The 21,581-nt window shown below is 42.4% G+C and overlaps 11 protein-coding genes across 11 annotated transcripts; 6 read left to right on the top strand and 5 right to left on the bottom strand.

Annotated features, from left to right (window-relative positions):
* Window positions 1–132: 132 nt before the first annotated feature.
* On the bottom strand, window positions 133–471 carry IL334_003690 (uncharacterized protein; the record flags this gene model as incomplete). Its single annotated transcript, XM_062935416.1, has 1 exon — window positions 133–471. The coding sequence occupies one exon, from the start codon at window positions 469–471 to the stop codon at window positions 133–135; it is 339 nt and encodes a 112-aa protein (XP_062791467.1).
* A 1,356-nt stretch (window positions 472–1,827) lies between these two features.
* IL334_003689 (uncharacterized protein) lies at window positions 1,828–4,123 on the top strand (the record flags this gene model as incomplete). Its single annotated transcript, XM_062935415.1, has 13 exons — window positions 1,828–1,997; window positions 2,086–2,221; window positions 2,283–2,391; window positions 2,454–2,576; window positions 2,631–2,651; window positions 2,708–2,731; window positions 2,792–2,844; window positions 2,895–2,933; window positions 2,988–3,123; window positions 3,183–3,255; window positions 3,315–3,465; window positions 3,519–3,965; window positions 4,076–4,123. The coding sequence occupies 13 exons, from the start codon at window positions 1,828–1,830 to the stop codon at window positions 4,121–4,123; spliced, it is 1,530 nt and encodes a 509-aa protein (XP_062791466.1).
* Window positions 4,124–4,589: 466 nt separating this feature from the next.
* IL334_003688 (uncharacterized protein) lies at window positions 4,590–6,515 on the bottom strand (the record flags this gene model as incomplete). The annotated part of the gene is made up of 7 exons (XM_062935414.1): window positions 4,590–4,610; window positions 4,711–4,849; window positions 5,059–5,194; window positions 5,342–5,398; window positions 5,475–5,574; window positions 5,828–6,000; window positions 6,239–6,515. 7 exons carry the CDS (start codon window positions 6,513–6,515, stop codon window positions 4,590–4,592), a joined length of 903 nt encoding a protein of 300 aa, XP_062791465.1.
* An 832-nt stretch (window positions 6,516–7,347) lies between these two features.
* Window positions 7,348–8,227, top strand: IL334_003687 (uncharacterized protein; the record flags this gene model as incomplete). The annotated part of the gene is made up of 4 exons (XM_062935413.1): window positions 7,348–7,465; window positions 7,553–7,617; window positions 7,687–8,027; window positions 8,131–8,227. The coding sequence occupies 4 exons, from the start codon at window positions 7,348–7,350 to the stop codon at window positions 8,225–8,227; spliced, it is 621 nt and encodes a 206-aa protein (XP_062791464.1).
* Window positions 8,228–8,740: 513 nt separating this feature from the next.
* Window positions 8,741–9,650, top strand: IL334_003686 (uncharacterized protein; the record flags this gene model as incomplete). The annotated part of the gene is made up of 4 exons (XM_062935412.1): window positions 8,741–8,882; window positions 8,988–9,052; window positions 9,136–9,470; window positions 9,563–9,650. 4 exons carry the CDS (start codon window positions 8,741–8,743, stop codon window positions 9,648–9,650), a joined length of 630 nt encoding a protein of 209 aa, XP_062791463.1.
* Window positions 9,651–10,099: 449 nt separating this feature from the next.
* On the top strand, window positions 10,100–11,334 carry IL334_003685 (uncharacterized protein; the record flags this gene model as incomplete). Its single annotated transcript, XM_062935411.1, has 2 exons — window positions 10,100–10,163; window positions 10,259–11,334. 2 exons carry the CDS (start codon window positions 10,100–10,102, stop codon window positions 11,332–11,334), a joined length of 1,140 nt encoding a protein of 379 aa, XP_062791462.1.
* A 260-nt stretch (window positions 11,335–11,594) lies between these two features.
* On the bottom strand, window positions 11,595–12,583 carry IL334_003684 (uncharacterized protein; the record flags this gene model as incomplete). Its single annotated transcript, XM_062935410.1, has 7 exons — window positions 11,595–11,618; window positions 11,686–11,751; window positions 11,871–11,954; window positions 12,038–12,124; window positions 12,257–12,345; window positions 12,424–12,505; window positions 12,560–12,583. The coding sequence occupies 7 exons, from the start codon at window positions 12,581–12,583 to the stop codon at window positions 11,595–11,597; spliced, it is 456 nt and encodes a 151-aa protein (XP_062791461.1).
* Window positions 12,584–12,907: 324 nt separating this feature from the next.
* Window positions 12,908–14,260, bottom strand: IL334_003683 (uncharacterized protein; the record flags this gene model as incomplete). The annotated part of the gene is made up of 1 exon (XM_062935409.1): window positions 12,908–14,260. The coding sequence occupies one exon, from the start codon at window positions 14,258–14,260 to the stop codon at window positions 12,908–12,910; it is 1,353 nt and encodes a 450-aa protein (XP_062791460.1).
* A 1,842-nt stretch (window positions 14,261–16,102) lies between these two features.
* IL334_003682 (uncharacterized protein) lies at window positions 16,103–17,268 on the top strand (the record flags this gene model as incomplete). Its single annotated transcript, XM_062935408.1, has 2 exons — window positions 16,103–16,208; window positions 16,304–17,268. 2 exons carry the CDS (start codon window positions 16,103–16,105, stop codon window positions 17,266–17,268), a joined length of 1,071 nt encoding a protein of 356 aa, XP_062791459.1.
* Window positions 17,269–17,827: 559 nt separating this feature from the next.
* On the top strand, window positions 17,828–18,486 carry IL334_003681 (uncharacterized protein; the record flags this gene model as incomplete). The annotated part of the gene is made up of 4 exons (XM_062935407.1): window positions 17,828–17,858; window positions 17,936–18,014; window positions 18,095–18,214; window positions 18,288–18,486. The coding sequence occupies 4 exons, from the start codon at window positions 17,828–17,830 to the stop codon at window positions 18,484–18,486; spliced, it is 429 nt and encodes a 142-aa protein (XP_062791458.1).
* A 1,255-nt stretch (window positions 18,487–19,741) lies between these two features.
* On the bottom strand, window positions 19,742–21,329 carry IL334_003680 (uncharacterized protein; the record flags this gene model as incomplete). Its single annotated transcript, XM_062935406.1, has 6 exons — window positions 19,742–20,103; window positions 20,190–20,318; window positions 20,425–20,686; window positions 20,764–20,977; window positions 21,052–21,095; window positions 21,159–21,329. The coding sequence occupies 6 exons, from the start codon at window positions 21,327–21,329 to the stop codon at window positions 19,742–19,744; spliced, it is 1,182 nt and encodes a 393-aa protein (XP_062791457.1).
* Between the last annotated feature and the right edge of the window lie 252 nt (window positions 21,330–21,581).

Here is a 21,581-nt window from a genome sequence, read left to right as displayed (position 1 = left end):
GCCAACATATACCTGAGGTTGAAATCGTCTACTTCGGCAGTATGCTGTATCGATATTTCACATATTACCAAATGGAAGCGGAAACCCTTTAGCATTACACATCCCTCTATTCCCTGTTTCCAAGCTTTATACTTATTTTCCACGCAATCTGTTGATGTAGGACCTTAAATCGGGAACCCGACTTGTAAAACCCGTCGTGGCCTTTGAAACATGAGTGTCAATTTCCTGGGTTGACTTGACTGTGTCTTTTCCCGGAGTTGCAAGATCGGTTTCTGGTAGTCTTTCCAACCATTTGACCATGAATGTTTTCTCGTATGAGTATACCAACCCGTCTTTGAAAGATTCATCTCTGATTGCTTTGGTTCTACCTGGTCCAAGCTCCTCGTGTGTCAAATTATCACAACTAGGTATAACGGCGGTGAACTTTCCATCAAGGGTTTCCAAAAATTGAGTCATGCCTCCAATTGTCATTGTTGCAGGTTTTGTGTCGAGACAGCTGTCAATCTCGCTAGGTATGATTTGTGTTTTACGTGATATCTCTCTGGCTTTCTGGTAGATTGTAGGACTGTGTCCGTATGTATAATCACCCGGCTCACATTCTTCTCTTTCTCTTAGTACCATGGATCTGATTTCTGAATTCAGACTCACACCTTTGGCTCGATATCAACTACTTTCGGCGTTTCCGCTCGAAATCGGAATGAGTGCTTGGATGTTTTCGCTCTGTATGGTGTTTCCAAAGAGCGCTGGAACATGTAAAGTGACAACTTCTCAAACTGTTCAGTCGTTGGTGCATTGCCATGTGTTTTCGTATCGGGATCTTCCATTACTTGCTGGATTGAGTGGATCCTGATGGGTCCAAAAGTACCTCGTTGGTGTGGCATCCTTGAATGACCCCAATCTTGAGTATATGTCATCGTGACTTTGCTCATTAATGGTTTCACAATACCTTCAAAAGGCTGGGATCGATATTCAGTCGTCATCGTGAGAGAAGATTAGATTTAGCTATGTTTTGAGTGATGATAAGTAGGACAATGTATATATGAGCGGTGTTACGGCCGAATGATAGCTTATTTAAGGGGAAGGGATGAAGAGCTTGAACGATCAACCATTGAAAGAATGCGACCCGTTAGCCTACTATTTATACACGAATCCTGAAGAACTCTTGTGTTCTTCCAAACACTAAGACTTGGTTCAATCCTTTATGTTTGTCGTCTAAAAGGTAGGTAAGGAAGAGCAAGAACAGCACAGTACGCATCATGATGACGAGCTTTGTTGTTTGTCTTCTGCTCATGTTTGACATACATAAGTACTCGACTGTCTGATCTGTAAAAGGAAAAGCTACCCCGTGAAAGGTGATTCTTACTACCACTGGGTGGCGTTGCCACTGGAAGGGTACAGTGCAACCTTGTAGGGTTTTCCCACGGTTGTCTCATTTACAGGGGAATGGGAGATGAACAGTGCGTTTTATACTACTAATATGACGATTCGTTTCATCAATCAAAAGTCATACCAGAAACGCAACAATAAAATATATATATGTGTTCACACTGCGATGAAACGAATTCCTTGTCATTGTGTCAATCCTCATTGTCTTTCAATTTGCCTCTCATTTGGATTCCATCGTAATCATAACCACTAGAGATCTCAGCATACTGTGCTTCAAGACTTTGCATTGACGAACGATATACAGGCTCTTTTCATCATAGCGATAGAATTCCCCATCTTTCATCCTTCGATTGATCGATTGTCAATCAGCTTTTTCCCAGTCTGACCGCTAGATCTCCTTAATTCGACATACCTTATATATCCCCATATTCAATAACCACCATGGACGACGATATGGATGATTATTCTTCTTCTGAGAGATCTTATGGATCATCTTATTATTCATACTATCATAGACAATCCACACCTCCGACTCCGGTACGTGTACCACCTGTAACCAATTATGATATCAAGTTTGTAGAAGGAACAGGATCGAGTAGAGGGAAATGCATGTAAGCTTGAATTCACTCAGCTTCCTCATTCCTTACTTCAAGAGCCATCGGAGTGGAGATCGAGAGCTGATGACAGGATGTCATGCAGAGACTTGGCTTTCATTCTTGATTGTACTGGATCAATGCAGAAATATATCAATTCAGTTAGGGATCATATAACTGGAATATGCGATATGATCAGAGGTGAAGAAGGTCTGAATGGTCCTGAGGATGTCAGAGTAGCTGTGAGTTAGCTGATGGGTGTGTTTCTCGAACATTCGATAGCTAATGCTTCACAACGAACAGATTGTGAATTATCGAGATCATCCACCTCAGGATTCAACTTATGTATACAAATTCAACCCGTTCACATCGGATATACCCAAAGTGCAAGAATACCTCAAAGGGCTAACAGGTCAGCTATCTTAAGCTGGTAAGGAAGTCGGGATCGTCAGCTGACGTCTTTGCTGCATACAGCATCTGGAGGTGGTGATGGGCCCGAAGCTGTCACTGCTGGTATGGCAGCTACGTTGACTGAATTAGAATGGAGAAGGGAAGCAGCCAAGATGGTAGTCCTGGTAGCTGATGCTCCTCCGCATGGTAAGGTGCTCGATCTATCTTGTGCATCAGAATAGCTGACTTTCTTATATCCAGGTATTGGCGAAGGTGGTGATCGTAAGTTGTAACCAGGACAGATGAATCATACAAGCATATAGCTGACTTCTTCGTAGAAATCAAAGGTGGTGATCCAGATGGTGAGTTAGCTGAACAGTGCAGTGCTGGACATCAGCATCATAGCTGATCTAAAATATCAGGTCATGATCCTCTTGTAATCGCTCGAGCTATGGCTCAAAACGGAATTACCTTTGTAAGTGATCATGTTGGATGTCAAGCACACGTCACTGATTCGCTGGACAGTTTATGGTCGCTTGTGAAGATACGTTATCAGGATACAGCGTGAGCTCTCGTGAAAGGTTCATCGCAGCGACAGCTCTCTGATGTAGCTTATAGCATGCTGTCGATTTCTTCCAAGCCATTTGTAATATGACATCCGGCGTTATGCTCCCTCTCACAACTGCCGATTTACTTGCCACTACCATTGTGGGAAGTGTACTAGAAAACCTGGACATGGAAAGGCTGATAGGGGGTGAGCTGCCTTTCGCGAGATATTTGCTGCACAGCTGACAATATGGTCATGGTCGATAGAAATCGGAGTGGAAGTCGCTCAACGTATCAGGCAGAAAGGAGAAAGTATGGAATCAGTTGAAGAGGTCGCTCAGTGAGCTAGCTGGCCCTCTTCCAACCTTGACTAGCTGACCGAAACCTTTTTGTGCGCAGAGAATTGCATGAACGCCTTCTGCTTCGAAACGAACAAACAAAACAGGTGTATCTGCCGGAAGTATATGCTCCCCATGAAAATGCTAAAAAGAACGTATCAACGTGGATGAATGCACAATACATTGCAGATGCTGTGCCTGATATACTAAATGTAAGCTGGATTACTCGTTCGGCTCCAAAACTATCATCTGACGCTCAACCCAGGTTCCTGGAAAGGGGTTAACGGAGAAATTCCGAAGACAAAACTATTCAGCTGGATTTGGATACGTTCCAGGAGGCAGGTTACCTCCACGAAGAATATCATCTGCGACTCCATCTGTACCACTGGATGTACCACCTACACCTTCATCTCCCGGATCTTCACTCTCCAAATCACCTCCCACAGCTATTAGTCCCTCAAGAAGGATAGTCAGTGATTTCAAACCATTCGGAGCGGCCTCATCGCCTGGCACAACAGGATCTCCAAGTGGTCTGAGTGTGTTTGGTGCACCCATGTTAGCTACTGGACCAGGAGGTGGAATGTTCGGTAATGCAGGAAAAACTCCTCTGGTTAATGGTGGAATGAGAGGTGGTAACGATGATAATGATGATGAAGATGACGATGACGAATCTGGTACAAGACTGAAAAGGGATAATATCTCTCTTGATCAAGTGGGTTTGATTCTTCTTCTCTACTTTTCATGTTTACGTCAATCATCTTCCTGTGATAGATGGTCTCATGAAATGCTAATTTTCATTCATTTGTTTTCGTTTATTAACAGGCTAGAAGAATCGCTACTCAAGCTGTCTTCAGAGCAGGTCGATTCTAAGTTTATGAAGAAATGCATGGAGATCTGGTTCAACCATTATGAGATATGTACTTTTGGAAAAGAGGAGTGTTTGTCTGTATATATATAATATGAAGCAGTCCTAAGTCTCAAGAAGAGGAAGGATATCATGGACGATTTCACCACGGAAGTATCTTAACTTGACGATCAATTAGCATGAATTATTTGTTCATTGCTCAGGTTGATTTCAGCATTCACCGTATACCAAGCTGACCCGCATTGCCTGACAAAGAAGTCAAGAACGAATCTCGGAATTGCTGCTTTTACGTCATGTCAGTTTCACGACTGAACACTTATATACCTTGGCGGGCGAATAGTGTTTCGTGATGTATACAAAATGCATGATTTGGTCTACTACCTACCGTGGTAGCTTGACAGCTTAACGGCTATTCGACTTGTTCTGTGAATCGCAAACAATGATAATAGATATGGATATGGAAAGAACTCCTTATTTCCTTGCGTATGTGACCTGAAGTACAAGCAATTTCATCAGTTCAGGTTCTTCGTAGTACTTTTTAACAATCGAGGAGATACAGATTCAGAGAGCAAAATGTAAAGTCGCAACTCACCTTCATCTTTGTCTCACCATCGATCTTGAAATTGTGTAAAGCTTCTTTTGCAACTGTAGCTGCATTCTCATCTGCGTATTCAACGAAAGCGATATCTTTCTTAGCTGGAATAGTTCGAATTTCCACCAAGCCGGCGTGTCTACAGAGAAGAAAGAGAGTTAGCTTCGAGTTTTTCGGATGTATTGGAAATCTGATTGCAGAATAAGAAGGACGGTATGTTGAGATTGTGTTATGCTCGCGTAGCAAATATCCAAGTCCTTTGCTTGGACTATGATTCTCAATCTGTCCTCCTCTTCTTTCGTCCGAAGATCTACATGATGCTGGAAAGAGCAGAAAGGCGATACGTACACTTCGAATACCTCCCTTAGATCATCTGCAGTGGTACCTTCCGGTAAGTTTTGAATAAACAATACTGAATTTGGCGGTAGGTATTCGTCTGGCATTTGAAGTCTTTGTTTCTTTAATGGTGCAGCTCCCGTTTCCTCTGTTTATGTCAAGAGATAGAAAATACCACATCGTCAGCAGACTGTATGATCCAGCCAGGGTTTGCGAAAGCTTGACACGAAGTACTCAACGAACACCGAAAGAGGGGACAGAGGAGATGAGAGAAAAAGAGGAAAATTTTACTCACCCGCCTTGAGTTTAGCTTGTGCTTTTTGTCTTAATGGGTTATTACGTCTTTTCCTTTCTACAAAACCAATCTGAGTCAGCTACGTTCCGAACATCAAAGTGGATGATTTCCGTTGAGGATAGGTGTGACTCACTTTTCTCTTCCAATCTTTGTACTTTATGTTTCTCTAATTCATCATCGCCTTCTAATTTCTTCACTACATTATCTGATCTTCCTCTTGCGAACGATATTTGCTATAGGATGAGAATGAATGTCAGCTTCAGGTTTTCCCAACTCTCTCTCTCTGCTAATGTTGTTTCCTCCCTTATTGATCCTTCTCTTGTCAACTCTTCCCATGCAATTGAATGGATATCTGCCAATATAACTCGCTGTCACTTAACCTCAAGCACAAACCCAGGTGTTCTTCCTCTATTTTCTCTGAACCGGTGAATTGCCATTTGGTTCCTCATATCAAACCGACTGATAAGAGAATGAGGGATCACTCACGATAGCTTTTCCGTATAAAGGGAATTCTGATACATCCTTCTTTGCTTCATTGGCACTTTGAACATCTGGGAAAGAAATGAAAGCTTGTCCTCTCATTCGCACATTTCGATGTGCTATGACAGGCTGTAATGGTCTATAAGGTTTGAATAATGAATATAATGTTTCCTTGATCACTATTTATACAGATACCAAAGATATGTTAGCGATTGTTCTGGTTTGTTGTACTAGGACAAGGAAATTTCTGTAATGACGTTCTTGGTGTGTCATGGAAGGCTGAATGAATATAGGGTCAAGTAATTCCTCCAGAGGGGTTCACCCTTTGGATGTATACTCTTTGCTCAAAATTACTCTGCAATACTTCTCAAGCAAGTATTTGCAGATTGAACGACACAAGCTCAACGTCGAACTCACCTGGTATTCTGACTTTTTCATTCAGGTTCTGTAGATATAAAGTCTCGCAAGCGTCTTCAGGTAATTTATCTCCTTGTTCTTCTTCTTGTTCTTCCTTTGCGTTTTCGTTTTCTAGTTCTTCCTGTTGCTGTTCACCTTCCTGTCCGTCAGCTTGTATTGGTTCATCCCCGTTTCCACTTCCATTCCCATCGCCGTTCATTTCTATATCGCCTCCATCTTGTTGTTCTATTTGAGCTGGTACTGCATCTGCCGCTTGAGGAGGAGCAACTTCTGCCATTATTCTGACTGACACCTGGATTCTCGATTATGTACTGAGGAGTAAAGGTGGGTAGTACGATGGTGTAGACACAGCTCCTATTGATGGTCAAGCTGAAATATACGATTGTAATTGTACTAGTCAGTGGTCCATTGACAAGCGCATGAGTTTATCAGGTAAGTTAATAGGTGTATGTAGTATGGTGGATCAGTTGAATATCTTTCAACATCATTTATCGTCATTTAATCCCAAACATCAAAGATATCTATCATTGCCACGCGGTTTTGATGGTGAACGAATTTGGGATCCACCATGATGCAATTTTATGCAGTTTTATGCATAGGTAAACATTTTGATTTCAATTAACAGATTGCAATCGTTGCGGTCCATCTCACACCATGCATGCGACACTCTCAACTGGTGATTGAGTCAAAGAAAAGGTGCCATTGAAAAATCGCTGTATATCAGTCAGTCGTGGGAGATCGGGTGCGATTTCGATATTCCGAGAGCGATGTCAGACTCTTTCAGTCCAACTAGTAGAGATAGGAATGGACATCACTGACGAATACGTCTATATGTGTGCTACTTGTAGTCACATCACGCATCATGGAGAGGCAGATAGAAAGAAAATGTAACGTTTTATGAATTTTAGCTTATCGGGATCGGGACCCAGCCATACAAAGTGTGATGAACGCCGAGATAGCCGGGGTTTGATTACTTAAGAATCAAACGTATTCGTTTTTCCTAATGTTGATTCCACTTTGCTATCGAGCATATTACGACTTTATCAATCATCCATTGAGAAGAATATATCGAATTGCAAGTCATATCTCACCCTCAATCAACCATCATCATGAGCGAACCCCATCACCCTCTTGTGAAAGCGGAAGAGATAGATACAGCTATGAAGGGAGAGAAACATTACTTGAATAGAGATGCGGAAAGAATTGGTATTTGCATGTCTGACTTGGGTGAGTGATCCAAAATCTTACTATCTATCTAGGCTTGTATCGGAGCTGAGATAGGATGAACGACATTTGGATGTGATGGCTATGTAGTTGGAATGCAGAATTCAGGGTTGGGAGTACATAAAGTCAGATTACCACCCAATGGAGAATCTACCGTGAGTGCTAATTTACATTGAATAGTGAGAAAGTATGATGATTGACGTAAGATATGACTGATTGGATAGCAAATACACTATCATCTACATGATTCAGAATGGCTTTATATTTTATCTGGTTCAGGTAAACTACAATTAATTGATTCTAATCTATTACCAACGAATGAAAAGCATAATCACCCAAGAAATGGTTCATCTGATATACCCGATCATTTCACACCCAATACGAAAACGATGATTCCTGGTGAGATTGAAATTGAAGAAAGAGATGTTAGTCAAGGTGATTTCATTGGATTTCAAGGTGGTGTCATTGCAAGTAAATACGCCCATGGATTGAAAGCTTCGAATCAAGGTATTGAATATTTGATGGGCGGTACAAGGGAAAAATTGGATATTTGTATATATCCAGAGTGAGTCATAGTTTCCTTCCCTCCTCCCTTGTTATATCAAGTACATTTCCATTACGCGATAGACTCAGGCTCACAATTATATGATACATATCATATTACACAGACTCGGAGTAAGTAATATAGCAGATGCGAAGAGCGGTCAAGAAGTCATAGTCCGGTTCAATAAAGTAGATACGAGCAATGCGGGGAAGAGTGATTGATAGGTTGGCTTTGTACTCCAGCTAGTATATACTTTCGTGTTGTATCCAGGCATGCTACTGTCTCTTATAAACATCCACCGACTTGCTGAATATACCAATTTAAGCCTCTTGCGGGTGATGAGGATTCCGCGTCCCGTCATTTTATGGACAACGGTTTGGATGTAGATCCTGAGCTCCGCTTCGGGCTGATATCACGTTTCTCCCCATTGAGCTGCTCATCTGGCTGTAACTCTGACCTCTTTGGGGAACCATCATGAAGGATGAAACCCTGTCGCCCAAGTCCCGCTACACAAAGTGCCGTAAACGCGGGGATGACCTAATCCGAGATTGTGCCTTATCAAGGAGTTGACGTCAGCTTGACTCAACATTCCTTGGCTGTGTGAGAACCATTTTGTTACAGCAAGCTACTCCTTCGTATCGATATATATAAGTGAAGAACATCCACCTTCACACCTCACATTCTCATCTATACACACTCCCCCACCCAAAGTATACTTCCAACTACAAACAAAAATGTCAAACTTCCTCAACACCGAGTTCCCATCTCATCCTCATCCTGTCTTGAAAGCCAGGGACATTGATGCGAGTATGTTCGCAATGCCACATTATAGGAATCCAAAAGCTATGAGGAAGACTACTTGTCTCTCCGATAAAGGTGAGTCGGAACTGTGGTGGACTCGTTGGCTCTCATGGCCGAGTAGAGCCAACGAGTATATTTGAGCTACCTTGTCTCTCTTCGCTGACAGTGCTTGGTACACAGTTGGCATGGCCAACACAGGTGTTGCTGTTCATAAATCAAAACTTGAACCTGGAGCTGAATCCACCGTAAGTGTGACCATCTTTTCACGCTGCGATTGACAAGTGTAGCAAATCGGCTATATAACGCTAACAGACATCGGTCTATGAAGGCCATTCATTATCATCTATCCAACACCGAATGGATATACATTCTCTCTGGATCAGCTGTTGTCCAACTGGTCAACGCCTCATTACCCATTATAAACCCTTTCAACAAGCCTTCTTCTTCTGCAGATTCCGACTCTAAGCCATCTGAGAAGGAGAAGAAACGAAAGCTCGATGACACTTCGATCGAAGAGGTCAATGTCGATCAAGGTGATTTCATTGGGTTTCCAGGTGGCGTAGGTGCATCTCGATATGCTCATGGACTCAAAGCTGGTCCAGACGGCTGCGAGTACCTTGTCGGAGGTGATAGAGGTGGAAGTGGTGTCGTTCATTATCCTTTGTAGGTCATCGTCCTTCAATCCATTCTTATGTAAGGTGGGACTTGAAAGTGAGATAAGCTGATGATAGTCGATTCCTTATCGTGATATACAGGGCAAACGCCGCAGACATTTGGGAAAGAGGTGCTGATGGGAAATTCACTGTGGCGAGTGCACCGGAACACGGATCTTGCTCTCATTAGTGAGATAGCAGAATATATAGTAAAGTAGCGTAAAGAACAGATGCATAGAGCCTTTCCGGTGAAGCTTATTCTGTTTGACAGATACTCCTTCTGACAACAAACCCTTTTCACCAGGGTGAATGTTTTGCCTTTGACATTAAGCACAGCCCATCAATTCGAGACGTATCAATCGATCCACTGATATCCGTGTTGAGAGATGAGAACAGTGACAATGTCAGCAAAGCATGACAAGGGACGATGAAAAGATGTCCCTTTCTTGATGTCCTTCGATCGACCATCGTTCCCTTCAAGAACCTTTCTAGCTTGATCCTTTCTTATTCGTAGCTTCTTGCGTGAAATAAGTCCACACGTCTTGCTATATATCATGACATTTATCTATCAAAGCCAAGCTGTCCATATCGCCACTACTCAAATCATACATTCGTTAAATCCATCGCGGAATCGCAGACATGAAGGATAATCCATCAACATTCCCATCGGACACAGAGTACGACGATGATCATCCGCAAGACAGTAGGTTGATTCTTTACATGTCCTCTGTACCGGAAATTCCAGCGATTCAATATTGACTATATAATTTGAACTTTTGATTGACCTGGCGTATACAGCTCAGAGGAATAGGAATATCACTGCGCATCCAACCAGTGACCTCTCAACATGGTATCCAGCTCAATATACCACACCTCATATAGGCCAGAATAATCCTACTCATTGGTCGCTCGTTCCGCATGGAACACAAAGCGTTTCTCCTTATGCTGCACGGAATGTAGATGCTGTACCATCGTACGCAACTGCTTACTACACAGGTGGTGATCACCAAAATTGGAACTCTGATATCATTTCGGACGTACGTCACCCTATTGAATATGCTACCCCTCACGTCCAGCCGAAATTCCTTCCATGGAACCCCTCTCCACCGATTTCAGTCGAGAGTACAGGCCGTCCAGAGGTTAGCAACTCCGAATGCAAGGCTGGGATTCAATCGACTGTTCCGGACGATACTACGGCAACATCATCCAACCCTCGTGTTGATACCGACCCATATGATTTTGATCAACTAGGTAAGCAGCTTTACGAAGAGTTCGGCAATGAGTCTGCAAAAGTCATTTTGCCGGCTCCTGAATGGGCTACCAGTCCCGTCACGGGATTGCCTACAAGGACTCTCCCACCCGATACGACTGTAGTCATAGGCACGATCTGTACCTATGATAAAGAGCGGAACTCATACGACATGCATCTCAGAAACACTCTCCGTTGGATCGCTAAACATAGGCCTGGTCTCAAGAACACTTTAGCACACGGATTCACGATAATAGACACTCAGACGACATCTGACAGACGACGGGAATCAAAATCTCTGAACAAGACCTTGGACAGAATCTTGGACCGTTCCCTGCTCTGGTCAATAGACCATTTTTTGGCGGTTCAAGAACGCGATAGTGAGAGTAGAAAGCTGTTGTGGGATGCTGAGGATTTTAATCAAGCGCTTTCAGAGGAAACTCTTGAAAAAGCTGCTACATCTATCCTGAAACCTTGGATTGAATTCAAGGTTGGTAACGAGCAGTTGATTATGAAGAACAGGGAACCGGATAGGCTGTCCAAGCGCCCCGAATCATCAACTGAGTTTGAAGACAACACACAGACAAGGAGCAACAAGCGGGTAAGACTTAGATCGAAGGGATGAATAGTCATGAGGATATATTGATAGCAGATAGCCGGGAATGTAACGACAGAACTTGGTTGTCGTTGCCGATTAGTGTGGTGATGGGTCTTGTAATCCGTGCTTTGTATATAGATTCTATGCGCGCATGATCATTGATACACGATGACTCGGTTTCTGAATACTGCATGTTTCTCCTTCTACCCCTCGCATGCGCATTTTGTAACTCCTTTGATCCGACGAATCCTCTAAAAATCTAGTCAATCAATAGTGCGCACGCACGTTTAAAGAGCAGCTTCGACGTCGCTCTGTGTGACAGTCAGCATGATTCCTGCTACTGAAGTCAAATATATATGTATATATATGTATACTCACAACTTTTGTACTTCTGGCAGGGAACCAAGTGATCTTTCCGTCTTTCACGAGGAATTTAGAGAAGTTCTGGTCGAAAAGCCATGTCAGCATTCGTTGTACTGAAATCAATCGTTCAAGACGGCGTGAGAGCGATTGACGATAAGAGATACGTGAATGACATGATGACGGATCGTCTTTGAACGTACCCAATCAATAGTCTCAACAGGAGGTTGAGCGTTCTCTTTCAAGAATTTCCAGATAGGTTGAGTTTCAGGACCATTGACATCACCCTTTTGGTTCATTGGGAAAACTTCAGTTTTAATGCTTATTGTGATGTGAAAGGCTTTTTATACTGATCATAAGTCTGACTCACTTTCTTTGCGATAGGGAAAGTGACACCGTAATTGAGTTGACAGAACTGAAGTACCTCATCATCTGTTCCGGGTTCTTGGGCTTTGAACTGCAAATAGAGTAACCAAGTCAGCAGCGATTTGTATCAATCCAAGTGTATGAAATTGATGACAGCCTCGTCATCTCTATCAGGGAAGAGTGACGTGCAGGTATGTGCTTTGCGCACCAGGCGAGCACTCACCTGGTTACATGGGAATCCAATGATTACCAATCCCTTGTGTCCCTCTTTCTCGTGGAGGGCTTGCAAATCTTTGTATTGAGGTGTAAGACCTATACACGGGCCGTTAGCTACTGTAATGATATAAAGCAAGACCGCAGATACTGTATTAGAAAGAGCTCTGTACTCACCACATTTGCTTGCAACATTTACGAACAACAAAGTCTTGTCTTTGAGGTCAGACAAGGCTATAGAAGATTTGGGAAGCTCGACCTGGTTTGACTAATCAGCGTTTCATTGTGATCCACTTGGAGAGTGGGGACTCACGCTGTATGAGTAGATATCGGACATTGTTTCTGTGTGTTGTGATCTTCAAATGACGAGGATGTTAAAGAGGGACGAATCAAGTGCAGTCCAACACATCTTTTGATCACCTCATCTGGCCAACTGCAACTGGGAAACACACCCGACGAAGTCGGTGAATGAGGTGATCCCGGAATGCAGACCCCGATGAAACCACCGTGGGAAAATTGAATGATTAAAGCCAAGAGATGGTGGTGGTTATTGAAGCCAATGGTGTGCCACTGCATACATGGTGAAAGTTACATTGCAGGCGAACATACAGATTCTGTAAAGTACATATGGTTCTTCGTCAGATCAAAGTGTAAAGACTACCTACGTTTTCTCCTTCTTAGGTGGGATGACCGTATCCTTCGACTTCTGCTTTCCACCTTTTTTCTTGCCTTTCCTTCGCTTCTTCTTTGTACCAGGAGAGAAATTGTTTTCCTTCTTTGTAGCTTTCACTTCTGGCAATGACTCAGAGACTGGAAGGGCTGTTACTTCGTCTTCTAGATCTCTTCTGGTATAACAGACTGCTACGATACTTTCCTCCTCTCCTTGTAGTTTGTCTCTTTTGACTAGATGATGTAGCAAAGTTCCCAGTGGAGCAACAACCACGAACCCTTTCTCCAATTTGACGTCCACGTTAAGTTGAGGGAATCTCATATAACCACTTGGACCTGATAAGTGCATTGTAACCGAAACAGATTCTCCTTGTTTCTGATCGATGTGAGGATATGTTGGAAATACATCTTCCATTTTACCAATCAGGACAGTTGTTCCTAATCCCCCATACGTCACTTTCCTATTTCCTTTTGATATTGATCCCTTTCTTTCGCTCAAGCTGAAAGCATACTGACTGACTTTGTTTGGGGTCGTTAACATACCTCTATCATATCTTTCTAAATTTTTCCTTATGGTTGAGAGAAACTTTTGTGATATCACATGAACGATTCGATCTGCCGGTATAAGTGTATGGATTTGATCATCTTCTATATATTTGGGATTATCATGACCACGAACTATCCCATCATGACAGTATCCTACTTCTATGACTTTTCGATCAAGTGCCAAAGAGCGATAACCTTCAATAACCATTGACATATGATGATCCTCTAATGTGCCATCTAATCTCAACAAGTGATATTTGAATCCTAAAGCAGGACAAGAGCTGGGTATAGCTTGACGACAGTCTTTCTCCAATGTTCTAGGTGGATCGATTTGGATGTTGTTTCTGGCCAATGACAAGGAAAGTAATACTTCGTTCTCTTCGCAACGCTCATTCAGCCTTTTCTCCGTTGTAGGATCAGAAGGATCATCATATTTCCGAAGGGTAAAAAAGTGTATGAGGTTTAATGGAATATCGCTTGGTTCTCCAACAGCCTTATCTAGTGCGAGTAAAGATAGAATTGAGGCATTGGAATATCCTTCCGCGGACTCTCGAGATTTAGCGGCCTTTGTGTGGGTCACCTTTCTGGGTTTGCGCGTGCTGGTCGCCGTTGCAAGAGGAGTGTAAGGTTTACTGGGAAGCCGAGGGTCAGGACGTGAGGGTCCACTCGTAGGAGCTGAAGCAGTATCTGAAGGCTTATTTGAATTGAAGACCGGTTTGTTCTTCTGAACATGAGGACCAGGGTGATTACTGGATGATGTACCAACCGTAACCCGTGGGTTTAGGAGGTCATTCGTCATGACAAGACTGAAAAGGTGATGAAGTATTACACTGCAATCGGATGACCTGATGGAGGTGGAGGCATCACTAAGGGGTGTTTGTAGCAGGATATAAGCACAGACATGGAGCACCTTCTGTTGCAGGATACACCCCGTCGTAGTACAAGGTCTTACTCACCAGACTCTTTGCCCAAAACACCTTTGGTGGTCCCCAAAATTTGTCACTCTCAGACAAATTGTATTTCGCTAAATTTTCCGGGTCATTGAACCAAGGCCCGAATTACTTCTATCGTCTCCTGCGCTGATTGGTGCGTCGGTCGATCGTATCTCAGTCTATTTAAGCCCGTCAGCGGCTGTCATCAATGCATAGAGCTGAATGAACTTGAGGTGTGGTAATCTTATTCCGAATCTATGATTGCATTGTAAGATCGAGTACCGCTACTTTCCGACGGAACTATGAACAGGCTGTAGTCACGTGCTGAACCACGTCACCGTGGGAGAGTGAGTTCGGAAAGAGATCTTATGACGTCCAAGTCAGATTTACAGCGACAATATCTAATGTGCAATCTTTAGCCTAACCCACTGACAGTACTCGGTCGAATCACTTACCCAAAATTGATAGAACGACATGCCTGCACCTCAGGATTGTCAGGAAGAGGGTCAGTCCGAATAGTCTATAAAGAAAAATGAGACTCATAGCTCACATATAGCTGGATCTAAATCAGCGTGTGCGATCCAAACATGTCTCACTAAAAACAATTATAACGAATCGGCATGTGCATCATACGTTGAATCATTATACAGGTGTTGTCAAAAGATGTATACTGCTGCGGATCAAGAGGGAAGAGAAGTTAAAGAGAGCACTGCATGTCCAATACGAAGTGTAGTAGAAAGGAAGATGAAGAGAGTAGAAGCGGAGAAATCGACAAAATAGCATCATACAATTAGATTGACAGATGGAGAACGCAAAGACAGTTTAAATGAAACCAAAGTAGAATGCAGAATAGATACTTTTATCCCTAGCAGCGTGTAGGTATGATCCAATTTCATTTCGTAGAAAGAGACAGCTCACATAAAAGCCTTTCAACATCCAGTTTAGCGGAAATATAATATAACAGAGAATGCTTTCTTACTTACCCTTTCACCTTTGACCTATGCAACAGCATGTATGACAGAAACATGGAGAGCACTTGGAAACGCTGTTAACGATAAAATACCTACTGTGTTTCTAGTGATTCAATCAATCTGCCTATCAGGATGATAGAGAATAAGAACCGGAGTTATCTGCATATATAGTCACGGAAATGAGAATTTCCTCGCTCTAAAGACATTTGGCATGAATACATTGTCCAGAGAAGATTCAGTTTGGCCGATTCCGGTTAAGAGTGAGCCATCGGAACTGCACTGTCTGTCCTCAGTGATGTAGTTCGAGTTACTGCTTACCCTGATGAAAAGAAAGGCGAGTGGACCATGTCATCCTCCACCTTCCAATTCTCAAATCTACAGTAGTAAACCGAGAAAAGCCTTCTTCGCAATACAATCCTTTCTTTGAGGTAATCCTTTTATCGAACAAGAAGGCATTAGTCCGGCTTCGTCCTTGCGTCTTCTCTCTTTCACGAGGGAGACAATATATCTATATAAGTGCACCCATCACTGATCAAGAACCAACGCCTTCTCAGTATTAATTTTCGTTATTCAAGCTGATACCATAACGTACCAAATCATATACTCCTGTGTTACATCTTAGCTATCTTTGACGGTGAGCTTGATTCGGTCATTCATTCACGTACAGTATTCCCTATTCACCAGCAGAGTCTTGCTGACAGACCCCGTTCGGTTTGTCGCACAGTCTCGCAATACTCGATGGGATACATTGTTGACTCCGAATCTGAGGATACCGTCTCACAGACAAATGACGCTCAGAACTCAAAGCAGACTGCTGATATCGTCTCTGCGCTTACAACGAAATGTGAGTACAATCCCCTCTTAATTCTGGCCACACAAGCCAGGATCCAGTCTTGAAGTATATTGGCGATGATCCGTCGCTCACGAATGGCGAAACAGATCCTAATTCGGCCTCCCAAGAAATCCTCAAGCTTCACCGTGATGGCCATAATCTTCGAGACCCAAGCGCATTGCTAGAATCATCAGACTTCCGTAATGCGATCAAGAAACGCCTTAATAGCATCGACCACAAAGCTATCTCCAAGGCATATTTCGACGAGAAACGTAACGACGCAGATTGTATCTTACCTTTGCTTGGCGGCTATAATTTCGATGTAAATAAAGTATTATTCGTGAACGCGGGAGTAAGGCTCTCCGAATCGAAGCCGAGAAGTGTAATCTGCTTTGAAACCCCCGATTCCGAATTCGTCAGCTATCAGAGGTCAATCTTGGCATGGGCAGAGCAGCTCAGATCACCTTTCGCCTCGGGCACTAACGTAGAATATCACAAGAATTATCGAGGCAAGTCATTTATAGACACACGAAGCGCAGCAGATGTGGTCGACAGAGCATTACAATTGAGTATAGTAGGTCTCTGTAAGTGGTTGACTGGGACTGAGGAGGGTCAAATGAAGTCTTGGACGCTCGGTGAAATCAGGCCCTTCGTCGATGATGAGGCGGTGATTGCAGGAGCCCAATCGCACATGAATGCATGGTGCGATCACCCGGTTAAACGGACCACTTTGTCCAAGACATCTGATACCAAGACATCTGATACCAAGACATCTGACACCAAGACATCTGACACCAAGACATCTGTTACCAAAACATCTGTTACCAAAACATCCAAGCCCAAGAGACTTGATCCGTTGTCTTGCGGGCCTGAAGACGTGTATGTTGCGTGGTATGGTTTAGATCGCGACGATTCAGGTTTGAGAACGAAGCTGCAGGATACATTGGACGGACTCTCTGAACCGAGGGAAGCTCCTATTCCTCCAGGAACGGGATTCTGGGGCGAGGAATTGAACTGGAACGGAACGGGATATGATGAGATAGTAAAAGAGAGTAATGCGGACAAGGAGTAAATACAGAGACAGTATACTCTGTACATATTCTTCATCATCATCAAAATCCATTTTATTCAATTCTCACCATATGTATACAGTTTTTGGTATGTCGCGATATACAGTAATCGTACATATTCAGTCATCTCTTGAATGTCAAGTGTTAAAGTCTGTTCACTTAAATCCATCAGAGTGTTTGAGCGTCTTTGTTTCCTTGAAAGAAGGATGCCTTCGACTCAAGTGCTGTAGGGCTTGTCACGGCGTCAGACTCTCCTTTCAAGACAAAGGACTGGGGAATTCCTTCCCTTTGAGCTATGTAAAGATTGACTAAAGTACTTACGAGGCATATCTCCTTTGTCCTACGTCACATAACACGTCATTGACCAAGTACGTGGTGAGAAGTTGGATCTCGCAACCGTCTGTGCTAAGGAATACAAGGTATATAAAAACCCCATCGATCACTTGTATTCATCTTCACCTTTCTTTATACCTTAACATTCTTAATTTGTCGAACTGAATAAAAATCAAACTGACCAGAACTTCAATTCATCTAAATTGAACTATCAATAGCTGTTACATCATGACTTTAGGACAATCCAACACTGAAGCTGGTAAGTCTCCAAATTAGCTTTCAATCAAATATCTCCATCAATCAGAGGTGAAGAATAGCTGATAACAAGACAACTAGCTAAGCAGAACCTTACTCCTGATATCTTTAAATCTGACGCTGATAAAGCTAAAGAGAGCGCCGAAGGTGGCGTGAGAGAGTGAGTCGTCAATCTTCCTACAATATCGATGCGTCTCCTTATCAAAATGATACGTGACCTCTCTAATCCTATTCACTTAGCCTTACCGGGAACTCACACGGACATGATGCCTTCAGACAGGACACAGGAAGCTTGACCAACGCTCTTAAACCTTCCGGTGGACAAAGTCTCACTGAACAAGCTGGACAGCAACTTGACAAGTAAGTATATTATGCAACTTCCCCATAACCTATATCGCCATTTTGCTGATCCCTTCCATCCCTCCAATTTCAGAGGAGCTTCCCATGTCCAACCTAACGAAAGTAAATCTACCACTCAACAGGCTCGTGATTACATTACCCCAGGGAACGATTCTACTGGCGCAGGTGGCATTTTGAGTCAAGTCGGAGAATCCATCTCCAACGCCGCTGTAGGTGTTAAAGATGCCGTAGTTGGAAATCCTTCTTCCTCCAATACCAACAACACTCATTAGAGTGATATCGCTGGGCTACTACTATTATACATACATGCCATTATTCCGTGCGTTGTTCGGAAGTGATGCATGTCTGATCAAGTAGTATACTTGTAGCTATTACATTCAGAGTCATATGTCTATGTAGAACGAGCACAATACCAGATTTCGCATGTGTTGAAGTGGATTCATCATTGACGTTCTGTTTGAACCTATGGCTAACTATTCCCGAACCATATCATCCAGTCAAAAATAACATCTGTCACAGAGTTTTGAAATGGGCTTGATACTTAGCTCACCTCAGACTGATATCCTGACCATGTATGGTGAGGTATCGTATTTCACCCTTTACCTCGAATGAAAACGTTGTGCTGCATCAATAGAGTTTCGATGAATAGATATATCACGATGTTCATGTATTACGAATACCACTAAAACGATTAGTTGAACACTGACCATCACCAAATGACAATAGCAAGTTGTCACCTTCCCATTATACCCCTGACTCCTGTCTGATTATCGTACTTTCCCTTTCAACCAATCCGTACGACGATATTACCGTACTGTAGATCTTATCCCACCTTTCCATTCTTCTCCAAACTGTAAGACGAAACCGAGCCTATTTTCTCGATGTCATTTCCACTTATCTATATAAGGCGAAATAAGTTGATATATTTCGTACATCACAGCTCAACTTAAACCAAATTAGTAAAACGCAACCGTTCAAGTCAATAAAGTGGAAGATCGAAATCATGTCTGAGAAAACCCAAATTATCTCTTCCAGTTAGTATCTCGTTTTGTACGGTAACATATATCGTAAGCTTCATGGCTAATCTTGTTGTCACTTCTCTCAGATTCCGAGGGCGGAGGCTTGACAATCACTTTTCGTTCCGCTGAAGAGATTGAGAATAGGTAAGGGTCATTCTAGCTATTGTCTGTGATCATGAACAGCAGACAGCTAAAATGGAGTATGATACCAATAGCAACCAAAGACCAATCCCTAACTCTACATCTAGCAATAATAGTAGTAGTACCGGATGCGCTTTACATCCCAAGGACGTCATGCCTGCATTTCTAGATCCTTTGCCCGCTCCTCCCAAAGAGAAATTGAAGGAGGATTGAGCTTGGAAATTTTCGTTCAGACTTTTACAACTCAGCAAGGAGGAGTTGCTGAGATTAGTCATTGATGCATACCTATTATGAGCTTCATGACAGCCATATGTCGCCATAGCATACTTCTTTTCCTTCTCTACTTCTATAATTCTAATGATCTGTTTTACTCAGTCAGACCTTGAGCCAGAGCTTCTTCCCAAGCTTCTTTGAATTCATCTAAATTTCTACCTTGACTAAATTCAATCATTTCAAAAGGCATCATATTACTTTGATAAGTAGGAGCATTCCTATTTGCCGAAGGATGGGATTGTGAATCGATAGCCTTGAAAATCGGTAATCTAGGCTTTGGAATAGTGGTTGTAGCGGTCACTTCGTCGCAAGGTGGTAAAGGTTCAAAAGCCGTTTCTAATATTGAGAGTAATTCTTCATATGTGAATAATAAAGGATCAGTCGAATTTCTATATGGTTGAAAATCGATTATTTGAGCTGATTGAAAATTCGGTGAGAGATATAAATCGAATACGTCTATTTGTGATACGCCGCAAAAGGGTTAGTTTAGGCAATGTAGACTTTCTCTTGCTAAGAATGATGAAATAATGAATCAAACTCACAATCTATACCGCCATCATAATTCTCTCTGACTTCATCTTCCCATAACGCTCTCACGGTATCACATATCTTGATTCTAGTTTCATCAGATTGTAAATGGTCATAAAATACATTATCTCTTTGCGTTATGCCTGTGAAATGTCTCATAGCCATCAGCCTCTTTGCTCACATTGCTAAAGAAATAAAAAGGCCAGCAACAGCCACCCTGAGTGATTGTAATGCGACGGAGATACTCACCTATCAAAGCATTATTCCTTACGAAACATCTGATTTCCCTCGAAGGATTTATATCGCAATATTTCTTTAAAACCAATTCTAATTTCGGTTTCATGAACGTGACCGCATCTTGTTCTTCTCCTTCTTCACAGCCTGCATATGCTCTTTCGTTATCCAAATCATGGGAAATGAAATCACTCGATTTCAATAAAAGGTATACGTCTGATGGTGATGTACAATATAACGGACCCGAAGCTGTTTGAGGTAATATGAAAGCTGCATCCTAGGAATAAGGAATCGCACAAAGGACAAAGCCAAAAGTCAGCACGATTATCACATAAGATGTATACTTATACTGACTTTTGGCGAAGTCCAATTCAATTTTGGAAATACGGAACCTCCATATTTATCCAATGCAGATCGTATCGCTGCGTTCAATTTAGGTAAATGATATATAGGAGCTTCGGATGAAATTGAACTCTTTGATGATGCATCTGATGAAGTTGAATTCGACCGTTGTCGATTCATGTTATTTGATGACGCATTTGGTAGTGAAGCCCCTGCCGCATATCGACTATGATTGTTGAGTAAGGATATCAATACCCTGTTACAAGACAAGCTTCTCAAAGAAATGATGACTAGACTCACCCTTCGCTCCCTTCAGGTAAGAAAATCGAATCTTCTTCTAACCACTTAACAATTTCAAAATCAGCTGAGACACTTCGTAACTCGGCGACAAATCAGTTAAAACATACATTCAAGAAATCTTCTTCTTCCCCTAATTCAGCTAGATCAACTATAGTACTTTGAAAAGTAAGATCTTCGAAGGTGTCATACCATGATGATGTCCTAGCGGCGTCAATTTGTTCTCGATATAAAGTTGGAAACAGATCGAAAGTCGTTCTTGTAGGTATAGGTATAGGCATCTTTTATCTCATGAGCTGATATAACTATCTGTGAATGGTGAGCAATCAATCCTAGAAGGTATAACTTAAGTAGTAACTTAGACTTTTGATTGTTTTTTGTGGGGTGGCAAAATCCCACCTGAAACGGACATCGCCGCTTGTTATCGTTTGACGCACGAGCAATTGATCAAGATTCATACAAATACATTGCTATATAACCTCTTCTCTAATACCTATATCCACTATTGAAACATCTCACAGATCACAACTTCT

This window comes from Kwoniella shivajii, chromosome 4 (genome assembly GCF_035658355.1).
Source record: "Kwoniella shivajii chromosome 4, complete sequence".
Lineage (NCBI taxonomy): Eukaryota > Fungi > Basidiomycota > Tremellomycetes > Tremellales > Cryptococcaceae > Kwoniella > Kwoniella shivajii.
This window is presented reverse-complemented; position numbering and strand designations above follow the sequence as displayed.